At 45.8% G+C, this 13,805-nt stretch overlaps 1 protein-coding gene across 1 annotated transcript in view; it reads left to right on the top strand.

Moving 5' to 3' along the window:
• Positions 1 to 13,805, top strand: part of PHYH (phytanoyl-CoA 2-hydroxylase) — a 71,393-nt gene that overhangs the window by 51,298 nt on the left and 6,290 nt on the right. Inside the window, exons 6-8 of the mRNA XM_082252753.1 lie at positions 4,066 to 4,247; positions 7,555 to 7,704; positions 10,808 to 10,942. Of these exons, the coding sequence (XP_082108879.1) occupies positions 4,066 to 4,247; positions 7,555 to 7,704; positions 10,808 to 10,942 (467 nt within the window). The remainder of the gene's footprint in view (positions 1 to 4,065; positions 4,248 to 7,554; positions 7,705 to 10,807; positions 10,943 to 13,805) is intronic.

Genomic DNA, 13,805 nt, shown 5'->3' with positions numbered 1-13,805 from the left:
GATGGGTTAAGGAGATCGTTCGATCTGGTTACAAGATCGAGTTTCTCTCTCGGCCGGAGAGCAGATTTTTTCCCTCAAATCTTCAACTGTCTCCAGAGCGTTTGCGGGACCTGCACCTGGCGGTGCGGGACCTGAGGGCTCAGGGAGTGGTGGTTCCGGTGCCTCATCGGGACAGATTTCGGGGGTTTTATTCCAATCTGTTCACCGTGCCCAGAAAGGAGGGCAAGGTTCGTCCAATTCTGGACTTGAAGGCTCTGAACCGCTCTGTGCGGGTTCGCAAGTTTCGCATGGAATCCCTGCGGTCGGTGGTGGCTGCCCTGGTTCCGGGGGAATTCATGGCCTCCATCGATTTGAAGGATGCGTATCTTCACATCCCCATTTTCGAGGGTCACCAGAGGTTCCTTCGATTTGCCATTGCGGAGGATCACTACCAGTTCGTGGCGTTGCCTTTTGGTCTCGCCTCGGCTCCGCGGGTCTTCACCAAGGTGCTTGCACCGGTTCTGGCATTATTGAGGGCCCAGGGCATTTCTGTCCTGGGGTATCTGGACGACATTCTGGTTCGGTCTGCGACCAGCCAGGGTCTGGAGAAGGACCTGTCTGTCACGATGCAAACTCTGCAGGAGTTTGGTTGGACGATAAATTTTCCAAAGTCGACACTGAGTCCGTCGGTTCGTCTTCCCTACCTGGGAATGATTCTGGACTCGGTGCAGGCGAAGGTCTTCCTGCCGGAAGACAAACTCAGAACTCTTCAGGAGGAAGTCAGGTACCTCAGGGACGTTCCGCACTCGTCTCTGCGGACGTGGATGAGATGTCTGGGATTGATGGTCTCGGCCTTCGAGGCGATTCCCTTCGCCCAGTTTCACACGCGGGGTCTCCAAGCGGAGATCCTATCCAGGTGGGACGGGCGACCTCATTCTCTGGATCTTCAAATCTCGTTGAGTCATCGCACCAGAACAAACCTTCTGTGGTGGCTCCAGTCCCCGATGGTGTCCGGGGGCAAGTCGTTTCGTCCTGTCTCGTGGACGGTGATCACCACGGATGCCAGCCTGTCGGGCTGGGGTGGTGTTCTGGGCGTTCTGTCCGCCCAGGGAACTTGGTCGGAGGGGGAGTCTTCCCTTCCGATCAACATTCTGGAATTGCGTGCGATAAGTCTCTGTCTTCATCGCTGGACGGACCGGCTGCAGGGCTGCCCGGTTCGGGTGCAGACGGACAATGCCACGGCGGTGGCCTACATCAACCACCAAGGGGGCACCAGGAGTGCCCGAGCGGCTCGAGAAGTGGCCGACATTCTGTCTTGGGCCGAGACTCATGTCCCGGCGATAACGGCGGTTCACATTCCGGGGGTGGAGAATTGGCAGGCGGACTATCTGAGTCGCCAGACCCTGGATCAGGGGGAATGGTCTCTCCACCCGGCTGTCTTCCAGATGTTGTGCGCGAAGTGGGGTCTTCCAGATGTGGACCTGTTTGCGTCTCGTCTCAACAACCAGGTGAGAAGGTTCGTGGCAAGGACGCGCGACCCTCGGGCAGACGCGTCGGACGCGTTAGTGGCCCCGTGGCATCAGTACAGGCTGATGTACGCGTTTCCACCGATTCAGTTGCTGTCCAGGTTCCTTCGCAGGTTACACTCGGAACGCAGCACGGTGATTCTTGTGGCACCGGACTGGCCTCGCCGGTCCTGGTACGCAGACCTCGTGAATCTGGTGGTCGACGCCCCGTGGCGTCTGCCTCTTCGAGACGATCTTCTGTCTCAAGGACCGATATACCATCCTGCTTTACAGTCGCTGGCTTTGACGGCCTGGCTGTTGAGACCGAGGTCCTGAAGGAGAGGGGTCTCTCTCCAGAGGTCGTTCATACTTTGATCAACGCGAGGAAGTCTTCCTCGGGGAAGGTTTATTACCGTACTTGGAAGGCCTATTTTGCCTGGTGTGAGTCCAGGGGGTTTTCACCCCGCACGTACTCGGTTTCCCGTGTGTTGTCTTTCCTTCAAACGGGTGTTGATCAGCGTTTGGCGCTGGCTACGATAAAGGGTCAGGTGTCTGCACTGGCCGTTCTGTTTCAACGTCCCGTGGCTTCCAACTCCTTGGTTGGCACTTTTGTTCAGGGTGTGCGGCATCTGGTTCCTCCTAGGAGGGATCCTTTGCCCCCTTGGGACTTGAATCTCGTTCTGTCTGTGTTGCAACGTGCTCCTTTTGAACCGATCAGGGAGCTCTCGTTGTCTATGTTGTCCAAAAAGGTCGCCTTTTTGGTGGCGAACACTTCGGCTCGCAGAGTGTCGGAGATGGCGGCTTTGTCCTGCAAGTCTCCGTACCTGGTTGTTCATTTGGATAAGGTGGTCTTGCGACCTAATCCTTCTTTTCTTCCGAAACGAGTTTCGGAATTCCATCTTAATGAGGATATTGTCTTACCTTCGCTGTGCGCGAAGCCTAAACATCCAAAGGAGGTGAGATTGCATTCTCTGGATGTTGTCCGGGCAATAAGGGTTTACCTTAAATCGACTGAGTCTTTTCGAAAGACGGACTCCTTGTTTGTTCTTCCAGAGGGTCCTCGGAAGGGCATGGCGGCTTCGGCCTCTACCATCGCAAACTGGATCAGGCAGACCATTGAACAGGCCTATGCTTTGCAGGGGAAGGTTCCCCCTGTGCCTGTGAAGGCGCACTCTACTAGATCTTTGAGTACGTCTTGGGCCTGTCGTCATGGGGCTTCTGTAGCCCAGGTGTGTAAGGCGGCGACCTGGTCAACCGTACACACGTTCACAAGATTCTACAAAGTAGATGTTCAGGCATCGGCGGATGCTTCCTTTGGCCGCAAGGTTCTTAGTGCGGCAGTTCCCTAGGGTCCCTTGTTGGGGACCTCTGGCTGTTGGGATAAGTTTTGTATCCCCGGGTTTTTTGTCTTTTCCTGGGTTGTTGCTCCTGTTGAGCACTTGTTTTTTTCTGTTGCCCAGCTGGTTTCCTTCCTTTGGTAAGGTTCCTTTCTTTGATGCGGAGACTGCGTTGCCTTTTCGGCGCGGATGCGTTTCCCACCCCTCATGTTTGCACTGCTTTGGGACGTCCCCATATGTGACGAATATGAAGAGGCGGCGACTGTCGGAGGACGTAAGAGAAAACGGAATTTTTGTAAAATCTTACCTGTAAAATTCCTTTCTCTGAGTCCTCCGACAGTCGCCGCCCCTGCCCCTCTTTTGGGGTTTGGTTGTATACTCTACTGCTATTCCACTAAAACTGAGATATGGTTGCAGGAAGTAGGAGGGTATTGACTGAGGGGAACCACCCCTTGAGGGTGGGATATGTTAAAAGCTTTAATGTTAACATATTCTGTTGCCTAGCTACTCCTTCGGAGCAAAGTCTAATACCCCATATGTGACGAATATGAAGAGGCGGCGACTGTCGGAGGACTCAGAGAAAGGAATTTTACAGGTAAGATTTTACAAAAATTCCGTTTTCTCACACCCTGCATAGGCATACTTACAATTACACCCCAAAACACATTCTGCTACTCCTGAGTATGGCAATGCCACATGTTTTTCAATTGAGTTGTACATTTTATAGGTCACATTATAGGTGAAAAAAGCTCTGAAATTATTTTTGTCTCCTATTTATTTATTTTTCAATATGTTTATTAATTTTCCACATTACAAAACAAAAATAAATATTCAAGCTCTTACATTTTTATTAAACAATAGTCCCCCCCTCAACTCGGTGACCCCCCATAACCCATCTTCTCCCTCCTTCTCCAGTCCTCTTTTTTCTTTTTTATTTCCTAGGCTCTCCTCAACTCCATAATTTTGTTTTTTTCTTGTTTTTTATAATCGTTTCAATTTTCCCATATATTATTGTTCCAACTTTCCCATATATTAGACACATTTTCCCTCCCAACCCTTTTGCTACATTGCAGTTGTTCCATATTATATCTAATTTCCACTTTTCTCACTTTGCCACATTTTTTTACATCACAGAAACCTGACATTTTAATAGGGGTGTTTAGACTTTTTATATCCACTGTACAAGTACCCGTACTTTTTCCTTCCATTCTTTCTGCATACAATATTTTGTTCTTTCCTACAAGGTAAAAAGAGCTCTCGTCATCCAATGCATCAAGATCTGCACTATTTCCCATTCAGACCAGCAGACAATGTTGTTTGTGCCTGGACAGCAATGGAACATATTGACCGTAGCAATGGATGTCTTGTGGTTATTCCAGGAACACACAAAGGTGAACTAAAGCAGCATGACTATCCAGAATGGGAGGTAGGCTACCTTATGTTTTTTTATTTCTTGGATTATTTTGATTTATTGTTTCTCGGTCTTTTGGCTACGTTTAAGGGGGGATTTACTAAAACGCACTCAGAATCTGGTGCAGCTGTGCATGGTAGCCAATTGACCCCTAACTTCAGCTTGTTTAACCACTTTACCCCCAGCCCTATTTCGGACACTTTTTGTTCACAAGTTAAAACCAGTATTTTTTCCTAGAAAACTACTTAGAACCCCCAAACATGATATATATTTTTTTAGCAAAGACTCTGGAGAATAAAATGTCGGTCATTGCAAAAATTTTTGTCACGCGGTATTTGCGCAGCGGTCTTTAAAACGCCATTTTTTTTTAAAAAAATTTGAAAAATCACATTTCACTACATTTAAAAAATACTAAACAGTAAAGTTATCCCATTTTTTTTGTATATTGTGAAAGATGATGTCACGCCGAGTAAATAGATACCAAACATGTTACGGTTTAAAATTGCGCCCCCCCGTGGGATGGCGACAAACTACGGTCAATAGAGATCTCAATCTGCGATGCTTTAAATTTATTTAACGGTTACCAGTTTAGAGTTAGAGTGTAGCTCTTTTTTTTAAATTATTGCCCACGCTCTGGCAATCGCGGCGATACCTCACATGTGTGGTTTGAACAGCGATTTCATTTGCGGCTCGACTTGCGTATACGTTTTTTTTTGTGCGCGAGCTGACGGGGGCGGCTAAATTTTTTTTTTTCCTATTTATTTTTTCTTTTTTTTTAACTTTATTACAGTTTTTAAAAAAAAAAAAAAATCTGATCACTTTTATTGCTGTCACAAGCAATGTAAACATCCCTTGTGACACCAATATGTGTGACAGGTACACTTTATGGAGGGATCGAGGTTCTAAAAGACCCTAGACCCCTCCACTACACTTCCCTGTATGCAAAACGCCGAAAACGGCATTTTTGCATACAGCCGTTTTTCAAATCTGCCGCCTTTTGCAGCACAGTAACCCGGATGTGACGTCATGGACGCCGCCTCCGGGTTACGTCATCGGAGACCCGATCAATGCCGTTTCCGGCATTCATCGGGACTCCATCCAGCCGGCAGACGCGCCGGCTGGGTGCTCGGGGCTCCCGGTGGGACGGGAGCCCCGAGCAAAGCCGCGGGAGGGGGGGGACGTCCCCTCCCGCCCCCCCCCGGGTAACGATCGAGCGGCTCCTGAGCCGCATCGATCGTTACCGATGGAAAGCCGACCGTCGGCTTCAAACAACGGTACCGGGATGATGCCTCTAGCTAGAGGCATCATCCCGGTATAACCACTCAAAGTCAGCCGACGTAGATCTACGTGGCTGGTCGTTAAGTGGTTAATTACGCTGTGATTGTGAAACCTGGAAGCTGGTTTCTATACAGAGCTGCACCAGATTTGGCACGCTCCAGTTTTAGTAAATTTCCCCCTATGTGTAGTATCTGTTTTATCAATCTCCAGTAGGGGAGTTGCATGGTTCGTCCATCCAGTCCTTATGGATAAGATGGCCATTGTGTAGCACTCCTACTGGTTTGATGGGGGACCTGAGGAGCCTTTCCAAAGGGCAAGGAAACCAAATGAAGCAGGGAGCACGTAAGGTGTGAGTCGGGAGTTCTTCCCTGGCATGGAGGGTTCCGAGGGACCCAGTGCCTCCTGATTTGAGCATTGCTATCCCCTGCTGTGAAGGGAGAGAGCCCATGGTGTCAAATGCCCAAGGGGGTGTTCATAGCATCACTACGCCTGTGGCTAAAGCCGCTAGTAGTATCATTGTTTGCTGCTGGCCGGGAAGGCTCCCTGTCATTAGTGGAGTCCTCTTTGGGCTGCCTAAGGGCTCGTTCACAAGTATGTCAATGCCCTGTGTTTGTGCAGAATATACAAAAGCCCACTGAACTGGCTACTCCAATAGACAGCACACTAATCCAATGCTGGTCCAGGAGGCGGGACTTCGTTTGACAGCCGCTGGCGGCAATTTATATAGAAGCTAAGTAACAGCAGGAGATCCCCCTGCTCTGTGTGACTGCTGCCAGATCCTTCTGACTAATCACTTCTACTGCCTTTTTACAGGACATCAGAGTGGCCTGGGGGAGCCCCCCTCCGTGCCGCACTACTGCTGCCAGAAGCCTGCTCCACACTCCCAGTCCACTAATATCCGCTCGCCAAATGCAAACAGGCGAGTGGAAATTTTGAGGGCTGACCTAGAGTATTTATAGTGTGTTAGTGAAGCATTTTATGAAGTGTTTACTGGGCATTGGGGGAGAGGCAGCGGAGGCTCCAGTATCGCAGTATGCACTGGAAATAATGGAGAACTAGGACAGAGCAGCTTCAGCCACTCCCTGTTTGTACAAAACAGCCATGTGGTAACACCATTTGCTTTGTTGTGCAGGCAAAAATCTTTAAGCCAACCAGCAATACTGACAGTTCCATGCAGGAGCAGATGCAATGAGCATTATTGCCAGTGGCATAGCTTTTTGTTTCAGCAAAGTTCAGCTGGACCAAGCGTCAAAGAGTTCAAAGTACACAAATCCATCTTGAAGAGAATTTACACTAATTTCTTCTATCAAACCACGCCCTAACTACGCCTTATAGTACATAATTTTTTTCTATATCGCTTCCCCTTTAAATACTGCCCACTAGAAAAACCACGCTTCCATGGGCATTCTTGAAGTGTTTTCATCACTTCACAAACACAGCGAAAACACGTCATAAACGCATTATGCACAAATGCTATTAGAGCATTGGTTTGTTTTGTCATGATTAACAAATGCGCAAACAAGATCTAATAAGTGCCATGACTTTTGTTCGACAGCGTTTTTATTGCTCTCTGTGGGACTGGAAGACCCAAAAAGCAATACAAATCTTGCCGAGGTTTTAATTCCTCCCTACTATACTGCCTTTATCCTCAGAGACTCTGACACAACAAGGGTTATTTACTAAAACTGGAGAGTGCAAAATCGGCATAGAAACCAATCCGCTTCTAGGTTTTATTGGCTACCATGCACAGCTGCACCAGATTCTGACTGCTCCAGTTTTAGTACATTTCCCCCATCCTGTCTCTCTGGGACAGGAAGTCTTCCCAGCTGGGACAAAGACATCAAGAAACAACTGACAAATAGGTTCCAACCCATACTCTCTCTTGTATCAGCTTTTCTGTTCTAGTTGGGCTTTTCTCATGTGTGGCCATTGTGTCTTTTATTACAGAGATAGCTGTGCATTGTTTTTTTAATATCGGTGTTTAATTTTGATGTTTATTTTACATTCCAGAACCTGCATTAACATGTACAAAATTTGTTTGCAGGGAGGGGTTAACTTCTTGTACCATGGTGTGCGTGATTTTGATCCAAATGGTCCCAGAGTTCATTTGGTCATGGAAAAGGGGGACACTGTATTTTTCCATCCATTGCTTATCCACGGATCTGGAATGAACAGAACTGCAGGCTTCAGAAAGGTAAATGGAAGCATCAAATTAATAATCCCTGGGGAGTAGTAAAATGTGGTATATGCACCTCTTAAAACTGCTCAGTCACTAAATGCAAAACAATGCAGTGCATCTGGAAAGTATTCACAGTGATTCACTGTTTCTACACTTTATGTTATAGCCTTATTCCAAAATAAATGAAATTCATTATTTTCCTCAAAATTCTACAAACAATACCGCATAATGACAACGTGAAAGAAGTTTGTTTGAAATCTTTGCAGATTTATTAAAAATAAATGAAAAAAATCCCATGTACATAAGTATTCACAGGCAGCCTTTGATCAATACTTTGTTGAAGCACCTTTAGCACCAACTACAGCCTCAAGTCTTTTAGAGTATGATGCTACAAGCTTGGCACACCTATTTTTGGGCAGTTTCTCCCATTCTTTGCAGGACCTCTCAAGCTCCATCAGGTTGGATGGGGAGCGTCGGTGCACATCAATTTTCTGATTTCTTCAGAGATGTTCATTCGGGGTAACATCTGGGCTCTGGCTGGGCCACTGAAGGACATTCACAAAGATGTCCCGTAACCACGTCTTTGTTATCTTGGCTGTGTTCTTAGGGTCATTGTCCTGTTGGAAGATGAGCCTTCACCCCAGTCTGAGGTCTAGAGCAGGTTTTCATCAAGGATGTCTCTGTAAATTGCTGCATTCATCTTTTCCCTCAATCCTGACTAGTTTCTCAGTTCCTGCTGCTGAAAAACATTCCCACAGCATGATGCGGCCACCATCATGCTTCACTGTAGGGATGATATTAGCCAGGGGATGAACGGTGCCAGGTTTCCTCCAGGTATGACGCTTGCCTTTCAGGCCAAGGAGTTCAATCTTTGTTTCATCAGACCGGAAAATTTTGTTTCTCATGGTCTGAGAGTCCTTCAGGTGCTTTTTTGGCAAACTTCAGGTGTGCTGGTATGTGCCTTTTTACTGGAGAGTGGCTTCCGTCTGGCTACTCTACCATACAGGCCTGATTGGTGGAGTGCTGCAGAGATGGTTATTCTTCTGGAAGGTTCTCCTCTTTCTTAAGAGAAATGCTGGAGCTCTGTCTGAGTGACCATCGGATTCTTGGTCACCTCCCTGACTAAGCACTAGGAAGAGTCCTGGTGGTTCCAAACTTCTTCCATTTAGGGATGATGGAGTCTACTGTGCTCATTGGGACCTTCAATACTGCAGAAATGTTTCTGTACCCTTCCCCAGATCTGTGCCTCGAGACAATTCTGTCTCGGAGGTCTACAGACAATTTCTTGGACTTCATGGCTTAGTTTGTGCTCTGACATGCACTGCTAACTGTGGGAACTTGTATAGACAGGTGTGTGCTTTTTCAAATCATGTCCAGTCAACTGCATTTATCACAGGTGGACTCCAGTAAGGTTGTAGAAACATCTCAAGGATGATCAGTGGAAACAGGATGCACCTGAGCTAAATTTTGAGTGTCATGGCGAAGGCTGTGAATACTTATGTACATGTGATTTTTTTTTTTTTTTTTTAATAAATTTGCAAAGATTTCAAAAAAAGTTCTTTCATGTTGTCATTATTGGGTATTGTTTGTAGAATGTTGAGGAAAATAATGAATTTAATGCATTTTGCAATAAGGCTGTAACATAACATACAATGTAGAAAAAGAGACGCACTGTGAATACTTTCCGAATGCACTGTATATTTAAAGTTTCTGTTTTTTTGGATGTACCTCTAGTACTTAACCCAAAGACAGCCGAATAGGCTGACCAAAAAAGACAAGAGATGGATGCTTAGGAAAGATTAGTAAGGTAAAATTGTTTAAATTGCTGTTGCTGCAGTGAGATTTTATTTAAGTCTAATGCAGCCAGAATTAAGAACAGAAAATCAGCACAAGGGGCATAACTTTCAGTTAGTAGTATGTGTCCCTTGTGGTGATGTTTCTTCTTTTAGGTAATATCCTCCTCCGCCCATGCTTCCCACCCCTGCTGCTGTAATCGTCCTGTGCGGAGGGGATCAATAGAAGTAAGGGGCTGTCACAGGCTCTCATCAAGTGTGCCAGACTACCTACCCTCTCTGCCCAGCTGCTTAATTCATAGAAGCCATACTATAGGTTCTGTAAATTAAACAGCATTAGTGAAAGGAAGAGGATGATTAAAAAGTCCGCTGCCCCCCCCCCATTCACAAATCACATCTTTTTCATAGACCCTGTAGTATTGGTTTCTATAGTCACATATAACTCTTATCTCCTACGCTTCTCTTCCTATTACTGTTTGGTTACCCCAAGGCTCTGTCCTTAGGCCCTTCCATTTTTCTCTCTACACCTCTTCCCTGGGCCAGTTGAATCTCCCATAGCTTTCAATACCACACTATCTCTCTTCCCCCAAGTTCACCCCTTGTCTCTTCACGTATCACTAATTTACTTAGCGACATATAAGCATGGATGTCACACAATTTACTCAAACTCCTCATCAGGGCAGCCATCAGAAATTTTGGGGCCCCTTACACTGCTTAAGGCCTGGGCCCCTCCGGGCCCGACAACCAATATTCCCCAGGGCCCGCCTTCTGGCCGGCCCACCAAATCCGCCCACTGTCCATCCCACGAGTCCTTCAGTGCACACACTTTTTTTTATTTTAACACTCTTACAACTTAATATATGAAAATGAATCCAATCCAGCAAAGATACAGCCCCAAATATTCAGAAAAGAGACATCCAATCCAACAAAGAGACATCCCAATCCAACAAAGAGATGGCCTGAAATATTCAGCAAAGAGCCCAATCCAACAAAGATACATCCCTTCGGCTGCATCAGCTTACTCTGTGACTGCTCTGCTTTAGCAATTGCTAGTTACTACAACAGCAACAACTCAATCTCGTTGTTTGGGGCCTGGATGGCCAGGCCCCTCAGAATCCCTGGGCCCCCTACATGTGTATGGCCTGTCCCCCCCCCCCCTGATGGCAGCCCTGCTCCTCATCCTACTAACTTCAAGTTATGTCCCCTGTGCTAGTTTTTCTGTTTTTCATTTTGCCTGCACTTAAGCCTTAAAGTGTACTATTATTCTATGTGAAACGAGTTTGTCTAATGTAAGTCAGTTCAGAACCTTTGTTTTAAAATTGTAGGCAATTTCCTGCCATTATGCCAGCTCTGATTGCAACTATATAGATGTGAAGGGTACGTCACAGGAGAACATTGAGAAGGAAATTTCTGAAGTGGTTAAAAGGAACTATAAAGTGGATGGTGGGATCTCGCTAAAGGTGAATGAATTTGCCAGTTGATTACTATATTATATTTCTTGTTGTAACTTTTTTTTTTTTTTTTTACATTTCTTCAGTTACTTCCTGGTTTCCATGCCTAGGCAAATGATGTATTACATCCCAGGAGACTTCAGGAGAGAAGGATGGGCTTTCTCAGCTAAGCACACCCTCCTGCCTGCATGCCTGAACTAAAGGCAGATGGATTTCAGGAAGTAAATGCTACATGCATCACCTGCCCTTATTCAAGTTGCCCACGGCCAGAAATGCTAGGGGGTTGTTTTTCAAAGTGGTTTCTCAACAAAATAAAGCATGGAGATGTAGATGGATGGGGGAAGTTTGCTTTGAATAATAAAAATTATAAACCGTGTTTTTGGTTTGTGGTGCTCAGATGCAGTGTAGTTCCACTTTAATGCGTGTTACTTATCAATAATCCTTTGTCACGCTGGAAAGTTGTTTCTTTATCATCCATTGAGGTACAAACGTTCATGAATTCTTAAAGAGCCAGGTTATATTGCTGCCTACAGGAGTTTGGGAAACAAGCAAACAAAAAATAATAAAGCCAGCCCCCGTAAAACCCCATCTCTGATTGTCATGCCTCCGTTTATTGCTAGTGTCCTAGGAAGTTGGACACCTTTTTTCAGTTCATTTGATAAAAGGTAACTATAAATAAGCAGCCTCCTTATTCTTATTTTTTTATGTTTATTTATATCAGGGGTGTCCAACCCGCAGGCCGCATCTGGCCCCAGAGAGTTTAACATGCAAGTTCAACAGCCACGGCGGCCTACGCAGACAAGCTCAGCCCATGCACATATGTTTCGATGCCATGCAAACATAGCAGTCGCAGCAGCCTACATTGGCAAGCCAGGCACGTCTGGAGCGATGCTGTGGCTGCCAAGTTTGCCCAGGTGCGAAATATAGCTGCAGGTCCTCCTGCAGCTCTCAGCAGGTGCTGTTGGTGCGGCTGCCAGTCCCATTCACTATAAGGACATTTCACCGGCAGCCACACCTATTCGCTTCTCTCCACACAGCCAACGATTAACTGTGGTAATCACTGCTAGACGCACTTTGTGTGCATCCAGCAGCAATCACTGCAGGTAATTGCTGGCTGTGCAGAGAGCCATGAATAGTTACAGCTTCTGGTGACCTGTCATTATAGTGAACAGGTTACCCTGAAATGTGACCTTCATGTGTGTATTGTGGTGCTTTCCAGACCATTGTGTACTGTGTAAAATGCTATCCAGGTCCAGAGCTGTGGCACAGCCTCGGGTGTGACCCCGTCTTTAAGGAGTAAGTTTGCAAGGTTAGTCAGGCTAAACCACTGTGGCACAGTTGAGCACTGTTTAAAATTGTTCTTCACTGCTGGTTTTACCATGGAAAGGATTAAGGCTGATGAAAGTTAGGTGACACAGTGCTTGATCCACACACTTCCTCGCATGATTCAGCCTAGAGGAAGCCCCATCTTGCTTTTGTTTAGCCTCTGGAGTGCTCTATATGGATTATCCGGTCTCTTTCCATTGCCCGCCAATTGTAACTTGGTCACATCTGGTCATCTGCAATTTTCATCAGCTACCAGCTTCTTGGTTCTATGAGTATATGAGGCCTTGCCTCACTTTGGGTCTAGTTTTCCACTATGAGGTACAATATGTCTTCTCAAGGACGGACTGAAGACAGTCCCACTGCAACAAATGAAAGTCCGGCTGCAATGAGTGATACCACCCTACTGGTTCTAGGGGCATTTACTTAAACTCTCCAGAAGGACCCAAAACTAACAAAAAAAATCCTGTTTTATGGACTGCCATGGACTAAAAAAAATATTTTATCCACAAAGAACTATCAAAAAATATAGCAAACAACAAATTTAAACCTCTGGAGCTTTTCTCTTTTAGAAGGCCTGTTTTATATTCAAAAACCAATTACCATGGTATATTAAACAATATCTGTGATATGACTATCTGCTGCAAACAGAACATCATGCTCATAGTAAATATATGCAGGCCTGCCTTATAAACCTCTGGAGCTTTTCTCTTTTAAATTTTGTTGTCGTTACATATTTCAATGGAAATTTGTGGATAAGAGAATTTGTGGAGTATTTTCCAGTCCAAGGCAGTCCATACAACAAAATTATTTTTTCATTAGTGTGGGACTCTGAACTGAAATTTAGGGAAGGTTGAGTGGCTATATATATATATATTGATTGATTGATTGATTGATATCTCCAGAAGGAGCTGAAGCCTGCAGTTTAGATCCTGGGCCCTTTATTATTTTAGGGTTGTCTTCATCTGAGTCTTCAGCTTTATCAGGTGAGCCAGAGACCTCCTATATATGCTTTGCACTTTTTGTTGGTTTGTGCCCAGTAAATGGCACAATCTGCTCACAGAGGGTTTTAGCGCGCTCTGGCACCATTCCTAGCAGAGTCTAGCTCTGACCCACCTGGAGCTCTATCATCTCTTATTCTAATTTAGAGTCCTTACAGTCTGGAGGCTATTTTTGAGCCACCTGCAGATGATTCAGATTAACATGGGGTTGTTTCTAACTGAACTGAACCAGCACACACTACCCTCCATTTAGAGTATCAGCCTACTGTTCTAAATCAAGGCTCTTTTCGAACTACTACAGCTTCAACTACTACAGCGTTAGTACATCTTTGGCTGTCAGAGCCTACCTTCCACTTAAATTGCAGATCTTAAATCCAGAGGTCTTCTATGTAGGCCTGCTAAATAGCCTACATAAAGGTGTGCCCCCTACTTCTGCAAGTGGGGGTTATTGTTTTATCCTGGGTGCTCTGGTTTTTTACCTGTTTTATACACAGGTTTCCCCCTTTTAGCCTCCAATTGGTACCTTTTCTTCATCCTCACCACCCCAT

The sequence above is a fragment of the Pelophylax lessonae genome (genome assembly GCF_965119305.1).
Source record: "Pelophylax lessonae genome assembly, chromosome: 4".
NCBI lineage: Eukaryota > Metazoa > Chordata > Amphibia > Anura > Ranidae > Pelophylax > Pelophylax lessonae.
The sequence above is the reverse complement of the archived record's forward strand: the minus strand, read 5'-3'. Positions and strand labels throughout refer to the sequence as shown.